General features: G+C 42.1%; 2 protein-coding genes across 4 annotated transcripts in view; one reads left to right on the forward strand and one right to left on the reverse strand.

Annotated features, from left to right (window-relative positions):
- Nucleotides 1–22,728, reverse strand: part of LOC137431330 (zinc finger protein 608) — a 1,424,803-nt gene that overhangs the window by 552,679 nt on the left and 849,396 nt on the right. The gene's annotated exons all lie outside the window — the stretch shown is intronic.
- The window catches only part of LOC137431326 (casein kinase I), a 117,771-nt gene continuing 99,236 nt past the window's right edge, over nucleotides 4,194–22,728 (forward strand). The window contains exons 1-2 of one of the 3 annotated variants that reach the window (XM_078781868.1): nucleotides 4,205–4,351; nucleotides 19,413–19,536. Coding sequence is in view for 1 of the 3 variants with exons in the window: in XM_068122545.2 (XP_067978646.1) it covers nucleotides 4,324–4,351 (28 nt within the window). In the remaining 2 variants the exon portion in view is untranslated. Of the gene's footprint in view, nucleotides 4,352–19,412; nucleotides 19,537–22,728 lie in introns of all 3 variants that reach the window. The other 2 variants (XM_068122545.2, XM_068122544.2) reach the window with 2 other exon arrangements.

Here is a 22,728-nt window from a genome sequence, read left to right on the forward strand (position 1 = left end):
AGACATTTCGTTTGGTTTGCTCTTTGTTGTTGAAGTGTGCGGCGTCACCATGCCTAGATCAAAAGAGCTCGCTGAGGCCTTCAGAAAGAAGGTTATGGATGCCGACGAGTCTGGGAAGGGATTTAAAAAGATCTCCAAACAATTTGAAATCAATCATTCGACTGTCTGGAAGATCATCTACAAGTGGAGGCGATTCCAAACAACTGCCAACTTGTTCAGGCCAGGCCACCCCAGCAATCTCAGCCTGAGAGCAGACAGCAAGATGCTGAATGAAGTCTCTAAGAACCCCAGAATGTCATCACGGGATCTACAGGTAGCTCTTGCCACTGTTGATGTCAAAGTTCACGAGTCTTCCATGAGGAAGAGGCTGCACAAATTTGATCTACATGGGAGGTGTGCCAGGAGGAACCCTTTGCTGTCCAGAAAGAACATCAGGGCAAGACTAAAGTTTGCCAATGAACACCTAGGCAAAGACCAGCACCTCTGGAACAATGTGCTCTGGACAGATGAGTCAAAGGTAGAGCTATTTGGCCACAGTACCAGAAGACATGTTTGGCGAAAACCAAAGACAGCATTTGACCACAAGAACCTGATACCAACTGTAAAGCATGGTGGTGGAAATATTATGGCTTGGGGCAGCTTTGCTGCATCAGTGCCTGGGCAGCTCACCATCATAGAATCCACTATGAATTCTTCATTGTACCAGAGGGTGCTTGAGGATAATGTGAGGCCATCTGTCGGAAAGTTGAAGCTCAACCGAAGGTGGACCTTGCAACATGACAATGACCCTAAACGTACCAGTAAATCCACCAAGGAATGGCTGAAAAGAAAGAAATGGAGGGTTCTGGAATGGCCAAGTCAAAGCCCAGATCTAAATCCCTTCGAGATGTTGTGGGCGGATTTGAAACGAGCTGTGCATGCAAGAAACCCCTCAAACATCGCATAGCGGAAAGAATTCTGCATTGAGAAGTGGGCAAAAATTTCTCCCAGTCGATGTCAAAGACTGTTAGACAGTTATAAGAAACGCCTACTTGAGGTTGTTTCTGCCTAATGGGGCAATACCACCTATTAGAGCCAGGGGTGTACTTACTTTTTCCACATGCGAAATTTGCATTTATGTTTATTTAAATTATACAATGGACTACAAAATGTAAATGTTTCATGATATATGTTATATTATATCACCTTTATCTTTCAATATTGTTGAAATGAAGCTCAAATAGCTGTATGTTGAAATATGTTGAAAAAGTCAAAACTTTACATGGGGTGTACTTACTTTTTCACGTGACTGTATCATGATGCAACGATAAACTGATTAGATGTTGGGGGTCTTGGGGTTAAAGACCAAAGGTCAGAGGTCATGTCCGGTAAAAATGTGCTAACTTAGGCACAGCTGAATGGATTTAAATCAAATTTGATACAAGTATTACAATGATGCAATAATGTGGGCGGAGGCATATTATCATTCGACGTCGTGACGTCGAAGAGTGCCGTTCTGGTTTTGAAAGGATTACAATCGGTGGTTCGACATTGCCATCGTAAGTGGTTCGGGCAGGAATGTGAATGTGGTCATGATACTTCGCCTACTCTTTGCGAAGGACACCGTTAGATACTTAACATTCCACAACTAATGGTTGCTTACTGGACGGACACTTCCACATAACACCGCAAAGGCAGCAATGAATATAGTGGAGACGTAACTGGGGGTAAATCCTTGCTGTGCAGAGTGTGTGGGGGTGACTGATACACGTTGGAAACATTAAGACCCTGAACACAGATTGTGTGCCACGAAGGTCGATTAATGGGGAATTAACCCATCGTAAGGACGAGTTCATTGGTAGTTTTATTAATTCTGGGTAGATATAAACAGACATACAAGACAAATCTCATGCAAGGAAGCCTTCCATCTGAAATTTTGAGGACATAATTGTTATCTTTTATACAATTATTAAATCCAGAATCAGTCATGAAATAACTAAACAACAGAGGGTGGAAGGCTTTGGTAAAACTTGGGTGTTAGACGTCGGATGAACAGTCGAAAAATGTTCGTGAAAATAAAAAAAATCATCGGTGTAAATAAAGCAACTTGATGTGAGGGCGAGGAGGCAGTATTTTGCTCCCGTGACCCGACTCTATAATCTATAAGTAAAAAGCATCTGAAGACGTGTAGCCTGTCCGCATCCCAAACAAGTGAATCCTCTTGGATTGCGCTGAGGTTCGGGCTTGGAATTTCTAGGAGGAAGTATAATTTGTATGCAATGAAAGTACATGTAATATGGGATCGAGTAAGATCGAGTAAGCTTCACCAGTGCGCGTGCGCGAATTTACGTCACGTCGGCAGCGAGAAGGCGTTCCCCAACACGAACCAATCAGGAACTGCCACGCCCACTTATATGATCTCCGAATTCCTGTGACAGGAATTAGCGTTACACTGGCTGGAAGTCAATCGCTAAAGGCGCTTCCTCAGCGCCAATCACCAGTGCGCGTGCGCGAATTTACGTCACGTCGGCAGCGAGAAGGCGTTCCCCAACACGAACCAATCAGGAACTGCCACGCCCACTTATATGATCTCCGAATTCCTGTGACAGGAATTAGCGTTACACTGGCTGGAAGTCAATCGCTAAAGGCGCTTCCTCAGCGCCAATAATAAAAACATGTGAAAAAAATTCCTAAATGAAAATTGATGATTTTTTTCCAGCCTTGACCTTTGAGCTTTAAACATAAAAAAAAAATCAGCTTCTAGCTTTCCATTGGTGAACCAATTCTGTGTCCCAATATGCAAATTCTTTAAATTTAAGGTCAATCAGGTAAAAATGTCGATTTTACGCACCCTTGACTTTTGACCTTTTAATCTAAAAAAACAATTGGCTTGTAGCTTTTGATTGGTGAACCCATTATGTGACCCAATATGCAAATTCTTTAAATTTCAGGTCAATCGGATGAAAATTGACGATTTTATGTGATGCTGACTTTTGACTTTTGAACAAAATTATTAATTTGTCTTCTCTATATTATCAAAATATACCTTTAATAAGAATTTGATGACAAAACTCAACGATAAATTGAAATTTCAGCTCAATTGTATGAAAATTGATGATTTTATGTGTCGCTGACCTTTGACCTTTTTGACAAAATTATTCATTTCCTGCACCATATTATTATAATAAAGCTTTGGTGAAATTTTGAGGAAAATAGTTCAAATGGTAAAAAAAGTTACGGCCCAGACACACACACACACACACACACACACACACACACACACAGACACATGCACACACAGACACACATGCACACACACACAGACGCACACACACAGACACACACACACACATGCACACACACACACAGACACACACACACACACACACACACACACACAGACAGACCCACACACAGACAGACACACATGCAGACAAACACACACACACACACACAAACAGACACACACATACACACACACAGACATACATACAGACACACACAAACACACACACGCACGCACACACACACAGATACACATACAGACACACACACACACACACACACACACACACACACACACACACACACACACAGAAGTGATCTCAAAACCCATCTCCTGCTCCGCAGGGGCCGTGCTAATTATATGACTGTCTGCAGCGCTTGAGGCAGGTGTTAGATGTGAACCCATGAACAGACATTCCATAGATCATTTTAAGCAAATGTATTTAAACTTGTACGTGTAGGACAGAATGAGACAGCATTTCTGACATCATATGGCATTTCTCCGCCATCCTTAGAAGAAGACCATGGCACCTCTCCAGAATAATATCCAGCTCGCAGTTTCATTGGTAAATTTGATACATACAGGTACACGTACAGTATAGCTCGGTAGACAAAAGACAACGACCAAAACGATGTTCCTTCAAAACCCCATTCCCCAGGAAACCTCACGCATTGGATGGAGCATTTTTTCATTAATCCGACCTTAATATTGCGACGTTGTGATATTGTGATGGAGATGTTTTAAATGAGACAATCGTTGGGTGAATTGGACTAAGCTGAATGGACACAATTGCATCTCCCCAAAGCCCCCCAAGCCCCCCCTCCCCTTCAACACCCCCCAAACCCATCCCTGCGCGGTTACCACCGAGAGATGCCATTATGACGTAGCCGCTTCGAGGTTGCATTTCAAAATAAGAATCGGGCGCGTTCCTCGGTCGCTATTTTCGGGTGGCGCTAAAACGGTCCAAGGTTGCTTTTTGCCCTCTCGTCGTCGCAAACGTCTCTTCGTTTCGAGCGACCTGCCCGATAGACGTGGTCGGTATCGGGCCTTCGTGAGGCATGTCCGCGGCTCCGTGCGCACCTCCATGTGAGTACGCAAAGAGGGAGGAAGGGGGAGTGCGAGTGATATGGCCTCCCATGTGGTCAGTGAGTGGCTGGGAATTCTTATCAATACCTTGGGATTTTATTTGTAGTGGATTTGCCTTCCCTCTCCCCCCCACCCCCCCCCCCCCCACCTCCATTAACCTCCCTCCCTGCGTGCGCATTTGGCGCTGAAAGCATCTCGACGTTTAGCTTTTGTATCCGCGAATGTATTATTCCCACAACCTGATTCTCTATAAATATCTGGTGCGAGCGATAATGCATAGAAATGGTCTTTTCCGACAACGAAGCAGCTCTCATGGCGGGTCTGCGTGGCTCTCTCGCTGCCACGATGGAGGAGCTGGGGGTGAAATTTCCTTCCGAAAGCTCATTGTGACGCAATTCCGAAGAACGCAGGATTGTCTGTCACAAGCTGTCCCCTGATGCTTCACAAAGACACCAATACGAACTTCACTCGAGATTCATTCTGAATATTTTTTCAAGGCCAAGGATAATGTATCGGCCATGACAGATTTTCATACAGAAAGCCTCGTGTTTGTTGTGTCTTTGTATGTAGCGGTGTTTACCAAACGTGCTATTGTCTGGACTCCAGACCTCCTCCTGCAGACTCTGGAGGATGGTAAATCTACGGGATTAAGTAGCTGTCACATCTCAGACATGTAAGAAATAACCACTGATATAAGTACCAACTACAGCTGGAAACTAGAACGAGAAATCGAGGATTGCATACCTTCCCTCGCCCAGACCTGTTTTGTGCGGTTTTTATCGTACATACTTTATAGACGTACTGACATTCTAAATGTACATACTTTATAGACGTACTCACATTCTAATTTTACATACTTTATAGACGTTCTCACATTCTAATTGTACATACTTTATCGATGTACGCGCATTCTAATTCTACATACTTTCTAGACGTACTCACATTCTAATTGTACATACTTTATAGACGTACTCACATTCTAATTGAACATACTTTATAGACGAACTCACATTCCAATTGTACACACTTTATACACGAACTCACATTTAATTGGACACACTTTATCGACATACTCACATTCTAATTGTACATCACATCATGTACTCACATTCTAATTGTACATACTTTATAGATGTACTCACATTCTAATTCTACATTCTTTATAGATGTACTCACATACTAATTGTACACACTTTAAGACAAACTCACATTCCAATTGTACACACTTTATAGACGTACTCACATATAATTGTACACACTTTATCGACATACTCACATTCTAATTGTACATCACATCATGAACTCACATTCTAATTGTACATACTTTATAGATGCACTCACATACTAATTGTACATACTTTATAGACGAACTCACATTCTAATTGTACATCACATCATGAACTCACATTCTAATTGTACATACTTTATAGATGTACTCACATTCTAATTGTACATACTTTATAGACGAACTCACATTCCAATTGTACACACTTTATAGACGTACTCACATTTAATTGTACACACTTTATCGACATACTCACATTCTAATTGTACATCACATCATGTACTCACATTCTAATTGTACATACTTTATAGACATAATCACATTCTAATTCTACATTTTTTATAGATGTACTCACATTGTAATAGGACATACTTTATAGACATACTCACATTCTAATTCTACATACTTTGTAGATGTACTCACATTCTAATTGTAAATACTTTATAGATGTACTCACATTCTAATTCGACATTCTTTATAGATGTACTCGCATTCTAATTCTACATACTTTATAGATGTACTCACATTCTAATTGTAAATACTTTATAGATGTACTCACATTCTAATTGTAAATACTTTATAGATGTACTCACATTCTAATTCTACATTCTTGATAGATGTACTCGCATTCTAATTCTACATACTTTATAGATGTACTCACATTCTAATTCTACATACTTTATAGACATACTCACATTCCAATTGTACATACTTTATAGATGTACTCACATTCTAATTGTACATACTTTAAAGACGTACTCACATTCCAATTGTACATACTTTAAAGACGTACTCACATTCTAATTGAACACACTTTATAGACGAACTAACATTCCAATTGTACACACTTTATGGACGTACTCACATTCTAATTGTACATGCTTTATAGACATACTGACATTCTAATTCTACATTCTTTATAGATGTACTCACATTCTAATAGGACATACTTTATAGACATACTCACATTCTAATTCTACATTCTTTATAGATGTACTCACATTATAATTCTACATTCTTTATAGATGTACTCACATTCTAATTGTACATACTTTAGAGAGGTACTTGCATTCTAATTGTACATACTTTATAGATGGACTCACATTCTAATTGTACATACTTTATAGACGTACTCACATTCCAATTGTACATACTTTACAGACGTACTCACATTCCAATTGTACATACTTTATAGACGTACTCACATTCTAATTGTACATACTTTATAGACGTACTCACATTATAATTGAACACACTTTATAGACGAACTCACATTCCAATTGTACACACTTTATGGACGTACTCACATTCTAATTGTACATGCTTTATAGACATACTGACATTCTAATTCTACATTCTTTATAGATGTACTCACATTCTAATAGGACATACTTTATAGACATACTCACATTCTAATTCTACATTCTTTATAGATGTACTCACATTCTAATTCTACATTCTTTATAGATGTACTCACATTCTAATAGGACATACTTTATAGACATACTGACATTCTAATTTGACATTCTTTATAGATGTACTCACATTCTAATAGGACATACTTTATAGACATACTCACATTCTAATTCTACATTCTTTATAGATGTACTCACATTCTAATTGTACATACTTTAGAGAGGTACTTGCATTCTAATTGTACATACTTTATAGACGTTCTCACATTCTAATTGTACATACTTTATCGATGTACTCGCATTCTAATTCAACATACTTTCTAGACGTACTCACATTCTAATTGTACATACTTTATAGACGTACTCACATTCTAATTGAACATACTTTATAGACGAACTCACATTCCAATTGTACACACTTTATACACGAACTCACATTTAATTGGACACACTTTATCGACATACTCACATTCTAATTGTACATCACATCATGTACTCACATTCTAATTGTACATACTTTATAGATGTCCTCACATTCTAATTCTACATTCTTTATAGATGTACTCACATACTAATTGTACACACTTTAAGACAAACTCACATTCCAATTGTACACACTTTATAGACGTACTCACATTTAATTGTACACACTTTATCGACATACTCACATTCTAATTGTACATCACATCATGAACTCACATTCTAATTGTACATACTTTATAGATGCACTCACATACTAATTGTACATACTTTATAGACGAACTCACATTCTAATTGTACATCACATCATGAACTCACATTCTAATTGTACATACTTTATAGATGTACTCACATTCTAATTGTACATACTTTATAGACGAACTCACATTCCAATTGTACACACTTTATAGACGTACTCACATTTAATTGTACACACTTTATCGACATACTCACATTCTAATTGTACATCACATCATGTACTCACATTCTAATTGTACATACTTTATAGACATAATCACATTCTAATTCTACATTTTTTAGAGATGTACTCACATTGTAATAGGACATACTTTATAGACATACTCACATTCTAATTCTACATACTTTGTAGATGTACTCACATTCTAATTGTAAATACTTTATAGATGTACTCACATTCTAATTCTACATTCTTTATCGATGTACTCGCATTCTAATTCTACATACTTTATCGATGTACTCACATTCTAATTGTAAATACTTTATAGATGTACTCACATTCTAATTGTAAATACTTTATAGATGTACTCACATTCTAATTCTACATTCTTTATAGATGTACTCGCATTCTAATTCTACATACTTTATAGATGTAATCACATTCTAATTCTACATACTTTATAGACATACTCACATTCCAATTGTACATACTTTATAGATGTACTCACATTCTAATTGTACATACTTTATAGACGTACTCACATTCCAATTGTACATACTTTAAAGACGTACTCACATTCTAATTGAACACACTTTATAGACGAACTCACATTCTAATTGTACATGCTTTATAGACATACTGACATTCTAATTCTACATTCTTTATAGATGTACTCACATTCTAATTCGACATTCTTTATAGATGTACTCACATTCTTATTGTACATACTTTGGAGAGGTACTTGCATTCTAATTGTACATACTTTATAGATGGACTCACATTCTAATTGTACATACTTTATAGACGTACTCACATTCCAATTGTACATACTTTATAGACGTACTCACATTCCAATTGTACATACTTTATAGACGTACTCACATTCTAATTGGACATACTTTATAGACGTACTCACATTCTAATTGAACACACTTTATAGACGAACTCACATTCCAATTGTACACACTTTATGGACGTACTCACATTCTAATTGTACATCCTTTATAGACATACTGACATTCTAATTCTACATTCTTTATAGATGTACTCACATTCTAATAGGACATACTTTATAGACATACTCACATTCTAATTCTACATTCTTTATAGATGTACTCACATTCTAATTCTACATTCTTTATAGATGTACTCACATTCTAATAGGAGATACTTTATAGACATACTGACATTCTAATTCTACATTCTTTATGGATGTACTCACATTCTAATAGGACATACTTTATAGACATACTCACATTCTAATTCTACATTCTTTATAGATGTACTCACATTCTAATTGTACATACTTCAGAGAGGTACTTGCATTCTAATTGTACATACTTTATAGATGGGCTCACATTCTAATTGTACATACTTTATCGATGTACTCGCATTCTAATTGTACATACTTTAGAGATGTACTCACATTCTAATTGAACACACTTTATAGACGAACTCACATTCCAATTGTACACACTTTATGGACGTACTCACATTCTAATTGTACATGCTTTATAGACATACTGACATTCTAATTCGACATTCTTTATCGATGTACTCACATTCTAATAGGACATACTTTATAGACATACTCACATTCTAATTCTATATTCTTTATAGATGTACTCACATTCTAATTCTACATTCTTTATCGATGTACTCACATTCTAATAGGACATACTTTATAGACATACTGACATTCTAATTCTACATTCTTTATAGATGTACTCACATTCTAATAGGACATACTTTATAGACATACTCACATTCTAATTCTACATTCTTTATAGATGTACTCACATTCTAATTGTACATACTTTAGAGAGGTACTTGCATTCTAATTGTACATACTTTATAGATGGGCTCACATTCTAATTGTACATACTTTATCGATGTACTCGCATTCTAATTGTACATACTTTATAGGACGTACTCACATTCTAATTGAACACACTTTATAGACGAACTCACATTCCAATTGTACACACTTTATGGACGGACTCACATTCTAATTGTACATGCTTTATAGACATACTGACATTCTAATTCTACATTCTTTATAGATGTACTCACATTCTAATAGCACATACTTTATAGACATACTCACATTCTAATTCTACATTCTTTATAGATGTACTCACATTCTAATTCTCCATTCTTTATCGATGTACTCACATTCTAATTGTACATACTTTAGAGGTACTTGCATTCTAATTGTACATACTTTATAGATGGACTCACATTGTTATTGTACATACTTTATAGATGGACTCACATTCTAATTGTACATACTTTATAGACGTACTCACATTCCAATTGTACATATTTTATAGATGGACTCACATTCTAATTGTACATACTTTATAGATGTACTCAGACTCTAATTGTACATACTTTATCGATGTACTCAAATTCTAATTGTACATACTTTAGAGACGTAACCACATTCTAATTGTACATACTTTATAGAGGCACACGGTCGGGTGGTTCTAAGCTACATAAGGCCAAAAAAAAAAAAAAGGGATTGTTTTACTCCTAACCTTTAATTTTTTTCGTCTCGAGGTAAAACTTCTGCCTGTGAAACATTCTTTGAATAAATCAGGTTTTCGGGGTTGCACAGTGACTCATCGCTTGTCAGGAGACGATTGTACACTTAAATGAGAGGAAATGCATACACCAGAGTACAGCTGTACTGTATTCAATTCATTAAAAAACTAGATGGTATTCATAGAATACTTACCCTGCGCAGTCAACTTGTTGCGAGCCAACTCTTCTGTTTTTGAACATTTGTTTTCTTTGATCCAATATGGCTGCCAGACCACGTGAGCGATGACATCATACATTTATATTCTCTAATATAATTGTTGCATAGATCACGCTGTTGCTCAATACATTTCAAACTGATCAGACTAAGCGTTGTCCCTGTCGAATTATGATGTCAAAATTATGGCACCAATGACGTCATCGTTAACAACACCTATTCCCCATATGGAGTTCTTTACAATGAGCCATGTTTCAATTTTTTCTATGCAGCGGTTTTGGGATATAAAGGTGCAGCATTTTTGGGTTTTTCCAAGATGGCGCCTGTACCACATGACCTATTACGTTATGATTATCATTAAAATATTCCAGATGAGGAGGCGTTCCAATGGTGAAAATCTCATGCTCATCAGACCAACAGTTGCTGAGAATTTTTTTTCCCAATGATCGGATAAGTGTTGTACTTGTCGAATTATGACGTCATAACGAAGGCGACGATGACATCATCATTAACATATGTTATTCCCCAAGGGGAGTACTTGACAAGGAGCCACGTTTCAATTTTTTCCATGGAGCGGTTTCGGAGATATGGAGGTGCAACCTTTTTTGATTTTTTTCCAAGATGGCCTGTACCACGTGACCTATGATGTTGTAATTATCATTGAAAAATTCTACAGGAGGAGCTGCACATATTCTGAAAATTTCTTGTTCATAAGTCTTACAGTTGCAGAGGAATTTTTGTTTTATTTATACTGAGCAGATCAAGCGTTGTACTTGTCGAATTATGACGTCATAATCAAGGTACCGATGACATCACCATCAACATATCTTATTCCCCATGGTGAGTACTTGACAATGAGCCATGTTTCAATTTTTTCCATTGAGCGGTTTGGGAGATATGGAGGTGTAATGTTCTTCCAAGATGGCGTCCGTACCACGTGACCTATGACGTCAAAATTATGAATAAAAAAATTATACAGGCGGAGGTGCTTCTATGGTAAACTTTCGTGTCAATCGGACCAACAGTTGCTGAGAAAATGATTTTTTTTAATGCAGACACAGATTGCACACGTACACTACTGAATGCTTAATCCCGCTTTTCGCTTCGCGAGCACAGTGTAACAACTTCAAAATGTGCAGTACATAGCAAGGTTATAGGTCAACTATGGTCACCCCAAACCATAGCAAGGTCAATGGTCAAAATCACAAGTACAGCAGTGGAGAATAAATAATCAACTCCAAACATTTATGCGAGCCAAATATGTGAAATTACAAACTCCGTGTGCAACCCTTAAATTTAGTCCAAATGGATTAATATTTCACCACAAGGGTTTTTTCATACATACAAAACATTGTAAGTGTTAGTAACATGATCTTTCTAACTTTCATTTTTAAGAACAACCCGAGTACACGGTTTAAATTGTACTACGAGCTACCACTTGGTGGCGTTTGTGGCCTACTTTGGCACATTCTGTTTGGACAAACAGACAAACGGACCCACATGCAATATCCTCTCCTTTAGTGAGGGTAACTCGAACGGCATTCTGTAGAACGCAAACCTCGGCCAGGCTAAACAGTTTATGTTTTGTATCCCGTGATGGGCCGCGTCTGCATCCTGACTTGAACCAAAATATAATCGGCTTGTTCTTGTCACCTGGCCAACTCATCCACCAGGTTTTGTCAAAACGCATTCACAAGTTTTTGAAATTTCCATGCTGGATATCGTTTTTGCACTGGATTTTCAATGGTGAAAAATCACCTACTTTATAGAGGTACTCACAGCAGATCCGGCCTATCAGATTAGATTTTGGTAAAGATCCAGATCCGTATACGATAATTGTTGAAGTGATTCTTCACCCTTAAGAGATAGGGCCAACAACGATAAACAGCACAAATCTCGAAAAGTTATGGACGGATTTAGACAAAATTTGGTGGTGAGGTTGGATACGTGACATGGACAAATTGATTAATTTTTGGTGAAGATCCGGATCTGGATCCGGCCTATCAGTGGGATACAAAACGTACACTGTTCAACCTGGCGGAGGTATATGCTCCACTGGGTATCATTTTAGCTTTCTACGATTTTCAGGCGTACATACACAAACTGTACATACAGAGAGTTGCCTTGCCGAAGGGGAGGGGGAAGGGTGCAGGCTGTATCCATGACCTGACCCTGGATATTGCTGGACATATACAGAATTTGATGATTCGTCGAACCTGTTTTTTTTGATGATTTTCAGATGTACACACATGCACACGTACAATCACGTGAAAAAGTAAGTACACCCCGTTTAAATTTTGACTTTTTCAACATATTTCAACATGCAGCGATTTGATCTTCATTTCGACAATATTGATAGATAAAGGTGATATAATATAACAAATATCATGAAACATTTACATTTTGTAGTCCATTGTATAATTTAAATAAACATAAATGCAAATTTCGCATGTGGAAAAAGTAAGTACACCCTTGGCTCTAATAGGTGGTATTGCCCCCTTTGGCAGAAACAACCTCAAGTAGGCATTTCCTATAACTGTCTACCAGTCTCTGACATCGACTGGGAGAAATTTTTGCACATTCCTCCATGCAGAATTCTTTCAGCTGTGCGATGTTTGAGGGGTTTCTTGCATGCACAGCTCGTTTCAAATCCCCCCACAACATCACAATGGGATTTAGATCCGGGCTTTAACTTCACCATTCCAGAACCCTCCATTTCTTTCTTTTCAGGCATTCCTTGGTGGATTTACTGGTATGTTTATGGTCATTGTCATGTTGCAAGGTCCACCTTCAGTTGAGCTTCAACTCTCCGACAGATGGCCTCACATTATACTCAAGCACCCTCTGATACAATGAAGAATTCATCGTGGATTCTATGATGGTGAGCTGCCCAGGCCCTGATGCAGCATAGCTGCCAAAACCATAATATTTCCACCACCATGCTTTACAGTTGGTATCAGGTTCTTGTGGTCAAATGCTGTCTTTGGTTTTCGCCAAACATGTCTTCTGGTACTGTGGCCAAATAGCTCTACCTTTGACTCATCTGTCCAGAGCACATTGCTCCACAAGTGCTGGTCTTTGCCTCGGTGTTCATTGGCAACCTTTAGTCTTGCCCTGATGTTCTTTCTGGACAACAAAGGTTTCCTCCTGGCACACCTCCCATGTAGATCAAATTTGTGCAGCCTCTTTCTCATGGTAGACTCGTGCACTTTGACATCAACAGTAGCAAGAGCTACCTGTAGGTCCCGTGATGACATTCTGGGGTTCTTAGAGACTTCTTTCAGCATCTTGCGGTCTGCTCTCGGGCTGAACTTGCTGGGACGGCCTGGCCTGAACAATTTGGCAGTTGTTTGGAATCTTCTCCACTTGTCGATGATCTTCCGGACAGTCGAATGATTGATTTCAAATTGTTTGGAGATCGTTTTAAATCCCTTCCCAGACTCGTAGGCATCTACAACCTTCTTTCTGAAGGCCTCGGAGAGCTCTTTTGATCTCGGCATGGTGACGCCGCACACTTCAACAACAAAGAGCAAACCAAACTGAACGTCTGAGGTTTAAATAAGACAGGTTCCTCCAAGATCCTCTCTAACAATGTTCTAATCATTTGCACCTGAGCTGGTGCACCTGATTCTAATTTTAGGTATTTGAAGTAGTGATAAATGTCGGGGTGTACTTACTTTTTCCACATGCGAAATTTGCATTTATGTTCATTTAAATTATACAATGGACTACAAAATGGAAATGTTTCATGACATTTGTTTTATTATATCACCTTTATCTATCAATATTGTTGAAATGAAGATCAAATAGCTGTATGTTGAAATATGTTGAAAAAGACAAAACTTTACATGGGGTGTACTTACTTTTTCATGTGACTGTATATACATACAACAACAACAACAACAACAACAACAACAGGCATTTTAAGGCCATTTTCCCTGCTCGAGCGGGGGTTAGCCTTGCATCCCCATGACAATCTTCTCCATCTTGCCCTATTTTCTGCATCTCCCCTTGTTAACCCCCTTGCCCGCATTTATTCTTCCACCATCTTTAGCCAAGTCTTTCTCGGTCTTCCCCACCCTCTACTTCCTTCTACATTCATTTCCATCACTCTTCTCACCCAGTCATTTTCATCCTTCCTCAACACATGACCAAACCATCTCAACCTATTTCTCTTCACAGCATCAATCACAGGCTCTATTCCCATCATCTTTTGCAATTCATCATTTGTCTTCCTCTCTCTCAATGACACTCCACACATCCACCGAACCATTCGCGTTTCCACCCTTTCCAGCCTTCGTTGCTGCTCTTCGTTCATTAGCCATGTCTCGCTCCCATAAATCATAACACTTCTCACACATGCAGCACACACCATTCCCTTCAGCTTCAACAACACTCCCCTCCTCGTCAGCACGCCACTCCGTTCCCGAAACTTCTTCCATGCACATCTCACTCCAGTTACCGTTGCCGAGTCTGATCCACCTTCTCCATTCAGCATGTCTTCGAGGTAGCAAAATGTTTTCACACCTTCCAGCTTCACGCCGTCTCCAAGATCCAACTCAACATTTCCTCCATCTGCAGCTCCCCCTGTGCACACCTTACGCTTGAATGTAGCTGCCACACTGGTTAGTGACCCTCTCAAACCACTAGATTTTTGATGAACCCACTCAGCGCACATTGTACATTGAATGGAGTTCACTCCGACACCCTTCCTGCACACAGCACATGGCCACTTCCCAGTTATTTTCACCTCAGTACATGCTTTACCAATTTCCATCACCTTCGTTTATCTGATATTCACCTTCAGACCTTTTGTCTCCATACATTCCATCCACTTCTTCATCTTCTCCTTCAGTCCATCCATACTTTCCGCAATCAACACCAGATCATCTGCATACAATAACTCCCACGGTAAACCCTCCTTTAGGTTCTGAGCCAGCACCTCCATCACAGCTTCAAATAGTAATGGACTTAGTACCGACCCCTGATGCACTCCCACCTTCATCTCAAACTCACCACTGTTCCCGTCCTTGGTCCTTACAGACATGTGCGCTCTTTCGTACATTGCCATCACTACTCTGATCAACCATTCCTCCACTCCTAACTTCCTCAATGCCCATGTCACTACTTCGCGTGGAATCCAATCAAATGCTTTCCCCAGATCAACAAACCAAATAAACAACTTCTTCCTCTTCTCCATGTACTTCTCCTGCAACTGCCTTACAATAAAAAGCACGTCTGTCGTTCCTCTTCCTGGCATAAATCCAAACTGCATTTCATCGATCTTCACTTTCGTCCTTATCCTCCTCTCCAACACCCTTTCCAATACCTTCATTCCATGCTCCAATAACTTTATCGCTCGATATGAGCCACCGTCCAGAGAGTCACCTTTCCCCTTGTATAGAGGGACGAGGGTACTCAGTTCCCAATCCACTGGAATGCGGCCTTCTTTCACCACCAGATTACAGATCTCTGTCATTCTCTTCACACCCCAACTTCCTGCTGCCTTTAACATATCTCCCACAACTCCCGTCGGCCCTCCCGCTTTTCTTCTCTTCATTGCTTTTATCGCTTCCTCAACTTCCTTCTCAGTTATCTTCACTGCTGGTCCTAAAACTGGGTTACTCTCTATGTTGCCATCCCATTCATTATCTGCATTCAACAGCATTTCCATATATCTCTTCCATCTTCCTTTAATTCCATCTGGGTCCACAACGATTTGTCCCACTTCATCCTTCAAGCAACTCACCCCCATCACATCGCACCTCTCTTTCACTATCTGCTTTGCAATCCTGAATACCGCTCTCTGACCCTCTTCCGAATCCAAGCGTTCTCCGAACATTTTCCTACATGCCTCCTGCGCCTTTGCTACCTCTTTCTTTGCAGCCTTCTTGGCTGCCTTATAACTTTCATGCTCTGCCTTTTCTGCCCCCGTGCCCGTACCCTTCGCCTTCTGCCACTCCTTGAACTTCTTCCTCTTCTCATCAAGCCTCTTTCCAACTTCATCATCCCACCACCATGTTTCCGAGTGTCTCGGTGGCCCTTTTGTCCATCGACATACTTCACCAATGGCTCCCAACAGACTATCTTTCATTGACATCCAACCACTTTCAAGCTCAGCCACATCTTCCTCCACCATACTCAGCCTCTCTTTTAATACCTCCCTCACTGTCACCTCTTTCAACCTCCATACCTTCATTCTCAGTTGGTACTTCACCCGCCGCGCTCTCCTCGCACCTTTCACCCTTATGTCACAGACAACCAAGTGGTGCTGTGAAACAGCCTCCTCTCCCGGGATCACCTTTGAGTCCCGGAGGTGCCCCCTATCTCGCCTACACACCATGAGGTTGTCAACGGTTGTTGTTGACCCACCTGACGTGTATGTAAAAAGCTTATTATCCTCTTTCTGGTACTGAGTATTACAAATCAGCTCCATCAGCAAACTCCAAAATCCTTTCACCTTCTCCATTTCTCACACCATATCCGTAACCCCCACGAGCTCCCTCAAAACCGTCCATACTCCTTCCCACATGTCCATTTAGGTCTCCTCCTACCACAACAACTTCCTCATCTTTCACGTTTTCCATCACCTTCCCTATTGCACACCAGAACTTGTCCTTCTCTTCATCGCTCCGACCAACCTGCGGAGCATATCCCGAGATGACGTTCACCAAGAGCTTTCCAATCATCATTTTCACCATCATCAACCTTTCACTCACTCAAGTCACACTCACCACACTGTCTACAAACTCCTCAGAAAACAGGACACCAACACCATGCACGCCTTCTAGGCACCCTTGCCACACAAACTTGTATTTCTGTCCCTGCCTACCCTTCACCATTCTCAAACCACTTCCCTTCCATCTCGTCTCCGGCACACAACATATGTCCACTCTACTTCTGTCCAATACTTCCACCACTTCTCCTGATCTCCCTGTCATTGTCCCTACATTCCATGTCCCAAACCTCAGAAACCGATCTCCACATCGGGCATCAGATGTTTCGTCATCATAAATGGAATGATTTCCACCCTTGCTTCGATCGGGTTCCCCGCCTTGAGTTTTGATGAGAGGGAGTGGGGTCCCCCACAGGGTACTTCGGGCTGTACCCTGCCCATGTGTCGTTGTAATTGTCATGATTCCCTTTTTGAGGCAATGTTTTTATGGCCGGATGCCCTTCCTGACGCCAACCCTTTTAGTCGCCTCTTACGACACACAGGGACACGGTGTACCTATTCTAAACTGGGGTACACACACCGGGGCACATATATATATACATACTACTGTGTTCAAAAAGTATCCGACCTTTATTTTTCGTGCGTAAAAAAAAAGAAGCTAGGGAGGCGTTGATTGGTTAGTTGCAGTGGCGTTGTTCAAGTTTTTCCGTCATTTTGTCAAAAACGAAAATCCGACGGCGCTCACTTACATGTCCTCACTCATCGGCGGTCTGCCGTCGAATGACAGCTACTGCAGGTGGGAAAAAATTCACGCGTGCGCATTAGGATCGCCTACATACGTGCACCAATCAACGACTCCCTAGCTTCTGCTTTTTTATGCACGAAAAATAAAGGTCGGATACCTTTTTGAACACACTACGTACATGTATATACATACACATATATACATACATACATGAAATTTCCTTGCGGGAGGAGTTTTAATTTTTATACTAACAAACCAAAAGTCTAACAGCGGCATAGCTGGGCTTGGAAAATATTGTTGCGGATCCCGGGTTCGTCGACGTACTAAGGGGAGTTAATTACCCCGCTCCCCCTCAAACTCAAGGTCCACTGAGGCCGCCGTCAGCGACTAAGCTCGTGATCGACGGATTGCTAAGCAATTCCGATCGCCAGCCTCCCAGCCACGCGCCGAAGAGTTTGCTGGTCAAATAATCCCAAATACATTCAAGACACGCGACCGAAGAACCCTCACTTCCCACACTTTATTGCGTGCCAAGCGGATTTGCACGGTGTGGAAAGCGGTGTTACCTGACGTGATTTACGGACCTGATTCAAGCCAAATTCGGTCTCGGATTATGCTAGGCCATTGGAGAAAAGACGTACCCGAACAGGTTTGAAAGTAACAACAAAATGTGCAGCCTTTTATTTACAAGGCAATAGAAAGAGACGAAAATGCAGCCTTATTAATTCCTTACCTATAATAAACCCCACAGGCACCTTCACACACTCACACAAAGGGAATGATACACCAGTTATACTCGTACCGATGTACATGCTGGGATTGACTCAAGGGTGGCTGCCTGGTGTGCGCAGCGCGCAGCTCGATCCTCGATCTGGACGTGCAGCCTGGATGAGGTAAGGTCCGAAGGACAAACCGCCGCTTCAAAGTCGGCACGAACAACAAACTTCAGCACAGGTTGGACGAGCTTCAATGCAGGCAGGGCTAGATTCAGCACAGGTTGTACGACCAGCTTCAAGATGAGTCGCGGTAGGGGTCAACGCTTGCAGGTCAGCGAGATCAGAGTGAGGGATCGGCGAAGAGTGATGGGAGTTGGCGAAGTCAGAGGGTCGTCGGCGAAGCAGGAGCAAGAGGGTGAAAATGCGATGGGCGGGGGTTTTTATCAGACCCGAAAAGCTTCCCGAATGTTCCACAGCCCCCCATTGGCTGAGGTTGGTCACGTGCATGCATTCAATCCTTCCTCCCCCTCGGAAGGTTTCAGTCCTCCTTCCCTCTTTCATTCAGGGAGGTTTCACAACCCATTGGTCGCTGGCTGGTGACGTGTCCTTTGCCGTTTGTTGGTCGCATGGCCTGTGCTTTTGGCCACGCCTTCCTGCACATCAAAATGTCTTCCCTCAACCACACGAAGGTTTGAAATCCTGCCTACCTTCAACGCATATTGGTGTGGATTATTACACAATGGAAAGGGGCTAATCTTTACATTCAATAAGAAATAACTAACTACTGCAGGATACATGTTGTCGGGCAAATAACTATAGGGGGTTTGCCTTTATGGCAAAACCGCAACACTACCCCCTCCTCTCACCGAGACTCGACCCAAGTCGTCCACATGGAGCGGCTCGGGTGAGCTGGCATTCTTTTAACATTACTATTCGTGTGACACGTAGATGTGATTCCTCTAACATTTTAAACTCTAATCCCAGTTTGTGCAACAATTTAAAAAAACATTTAAATATACATTTTTCAACGAAATATGTCCCTCCTAATGCATTGAGAAACTACCTAACAGATTCACACCCACAACCTCATACTGTTCACGTATTGCTGGAATTTTGAAACCAAACACATAACAGGTGGGCAACATTTTTACATTTTACACTACACACAATTTATTTACAAAAACTATGACCCAGGACCTGGACTCAAGGAATGAAACTTGGAGAATAAATTTGTTTGCCTGCGTCATCTTCTGGCTTCTTGCCTTGGTAGGCGGGCTACCAAAACCGGCTGGCCCTGACCGGCATACAGGCCATTTCAAGATCAGGGCCATCTAATTCTTCACACTTGCACACATGGATCACTTTTTATTTCGTGAGCGGGGCCACTTGACAAGTGGTCCAAATGTGTGGCGTCAATGCCACCCAACAGGTGATCCATATGTGTGGTGCCAATGCCACCCAACTGGTGGTCCATGTAGCAAGATGATGGGGGCAACCAAGAGGTGAAACAATGGAAATGGGTGTGGCCACAGAGCTTGTGGTCCATAATGGGTGAGTGATGGATGGCAGCAAGATGCTGCGACGGCAAGGTGAGTCCTCTTGATGGTCCTGGATCGGGGAGGAAGAGAAAGCGCAACGAGCAAAAGGAAAGGGCACAGCGGCACATGCAAAACAAAGGTAACGAAACGGGTGAGAGGAACGCTGGCAGAGTGAACTCGAGCCCGGCCCTACCCGTACGCACCCCCACTGTCAACTACACTACCCTAGCCCTCCTTGTATTTACAATTCGTCTCTACGTCTTGTCTCCCACATCCTCTCTTTATACCAAATTCGTCCCCAACTCCCCCCAGGTTCTCCCAGGAAGGAAAGGCGGAATGAACACAATGTTTCGTACTCACGTCGTGATGCATCTCACCAATCAAACATCGAGCCCCGTGGTGCAAAATTCACCACCTTGTGGCTGGTTGTGGATGGTGCGAAGGGGGTCTTCACAAAATCCTAACTACACTAACATCATTACACATTTAACCTCCCCGGGGTTGTACCCTGCCAATCGGCCTTCTTTAAACAATGTGGTTCTAAGAACCCGAATTCCCATTGCCCACATTGTGGTGCCCTCCGAATTTGTGTCTCACCCCACGATTTTTCTATCCGTGCCCTTGCACAATTTCAGGGCTGGGTCGTGTGGCTTCACCAGCAGGTCTACCTGCTTGCACCCCCTCATCTCCCAGGGCTGTCTCCCGAGCTCGCCTACTCCTCACCCTAACCTATCTGGGGAAGGCCCTCCTTGGCTCTTCCCACCTGATGCCCACCTTGGCATTTGGGCAACCCTAGTCCTTTCCCTGGTTCCTCGGGCCCACTCACATACTAACCTAACTGGCTCCCTGAGCCTACCTATGGCCTTACCTGGCCGATGAGCTCCCAGTGACCGGCGGGGTGCCTCTGCCAACTATCTACCAACAAACCAGACGCCCAGCCATTCCACTGCCTCCTGCATCTCACAAAACACTACATTTCTACCATCAGCACCACAGGTGTCAATATCCGTTGTAATTTACCTACACCCTCTATCTAACTTTACACTATCCTCCCGGGCCTCCGTGAATGGGTTCCACTCTTCCCCCATTCAATCCTTCGCACCATGCCTTCCACACCATGCATTCCACACCATTTATTTCCACACCAATTATTATTTACACACCACAACACAATTCCATTTATTCTCACACACACAGCATCATCTGTCTAACTGATTTCCCCTATAACTAGTGCTTCCCTCGTCGTCCCTTTAAACTACACACACCCTTTTTTAACAACCACTAAACTCTCTACGTCCCTTTTATAGTTCATGGTCACTACTTAAATCTCAGTCCCTATGGTCTCTCTAGATCCCTAACAATTATCCTAGCCCTCCCTCAGCTAGTTTTGGTACCCCCATGGAGGCAACCATTGCTGGCCCCTCCATGGGCCTAACCACGCTACCCCCCCTAAATGAATGCTCATGGGCCCTCCCCCCATCGTGGGGAATGGTCACACCACCACACCCCCACGTGGGAGTACAATACTCCCCCCAGTCCTTTAAGCTATGAACCCCTCCCTGTGGAGGTAATTTTCTGGGCCCTGGCAGGAGGGGTGGGGGGGGGGGGTTGGGGTCGGCTAATCTGATCCGTGCGGGGTGGAGTTGGTGGTCCCAGGTGCCGGGGTCCATCCCTGCGTGGTGCTCTGCAGTCCCATGCACGATGACCTAACCTGTTGCAGTTCTAGCACCTCACCTGGAAAAGTGCGTGCCTCCGAAAATACGAATACCCCCCTGTAGATCCGAGTTGGGGTATTTGTTGTTGGCCTACCACGTGCCATCGCCGGAGCCGCCTGCCATGGTCTGGACCCCGCTAACTGCTGGTCCACTAGCCTTCGGACCATGTCCTCCAGGTCCGGACGCTTTTCAGGGGCGGACCCTCTCAGGGACCCACCACTAGCTATGGGCCCTACCTGCCACACCGCTATCGCGTGGCGCTCGCCCCCCCACCCCTCCCCCCGCCACCCGGCCAAGGGTCTCACCGCCTCCCAAAGGGCTGCAGCGTCGGCCGCCTGGCTCAGGGTCTGTGGGCGCCACATGGCCAGCTGCTGCCGAAGCTCAGGGTCCGAAAAGGCCTGTATAAAGTGGTCCAGTGCCAAGCTTTCTTGGGAGGATGCTGCCATGTCCGCATGCGCTATCCCCACTGCGCGGCGAATGTCGTACACCAATTCCCCAATGGTCTCTTGGGGTTTTCATTTTTGCACCGCGAGTTGAGCTTTAACAAGCTCGCTCTTCTGTTCCACACCGAATCGATTTATTAGGGCCAAATGGAGGTCTGACAGGGTGATAGCACCCAGTGGTAAAG

The sequence above is a fragment of the Myxine glutinosa genome, chromosome 7 (genome assembly GCF_964187855.1).
Source record: "Myxine glutinosa chromosome 7, kmMyxGlut1.1, whole genome shotgun sequence".
Taxonomy (NCBI): Eukaryota; Metazoa; Chordata; class Myxini; order Myxiniformes; family Myxinidae; genus Myxine; species Myxine glutinosa.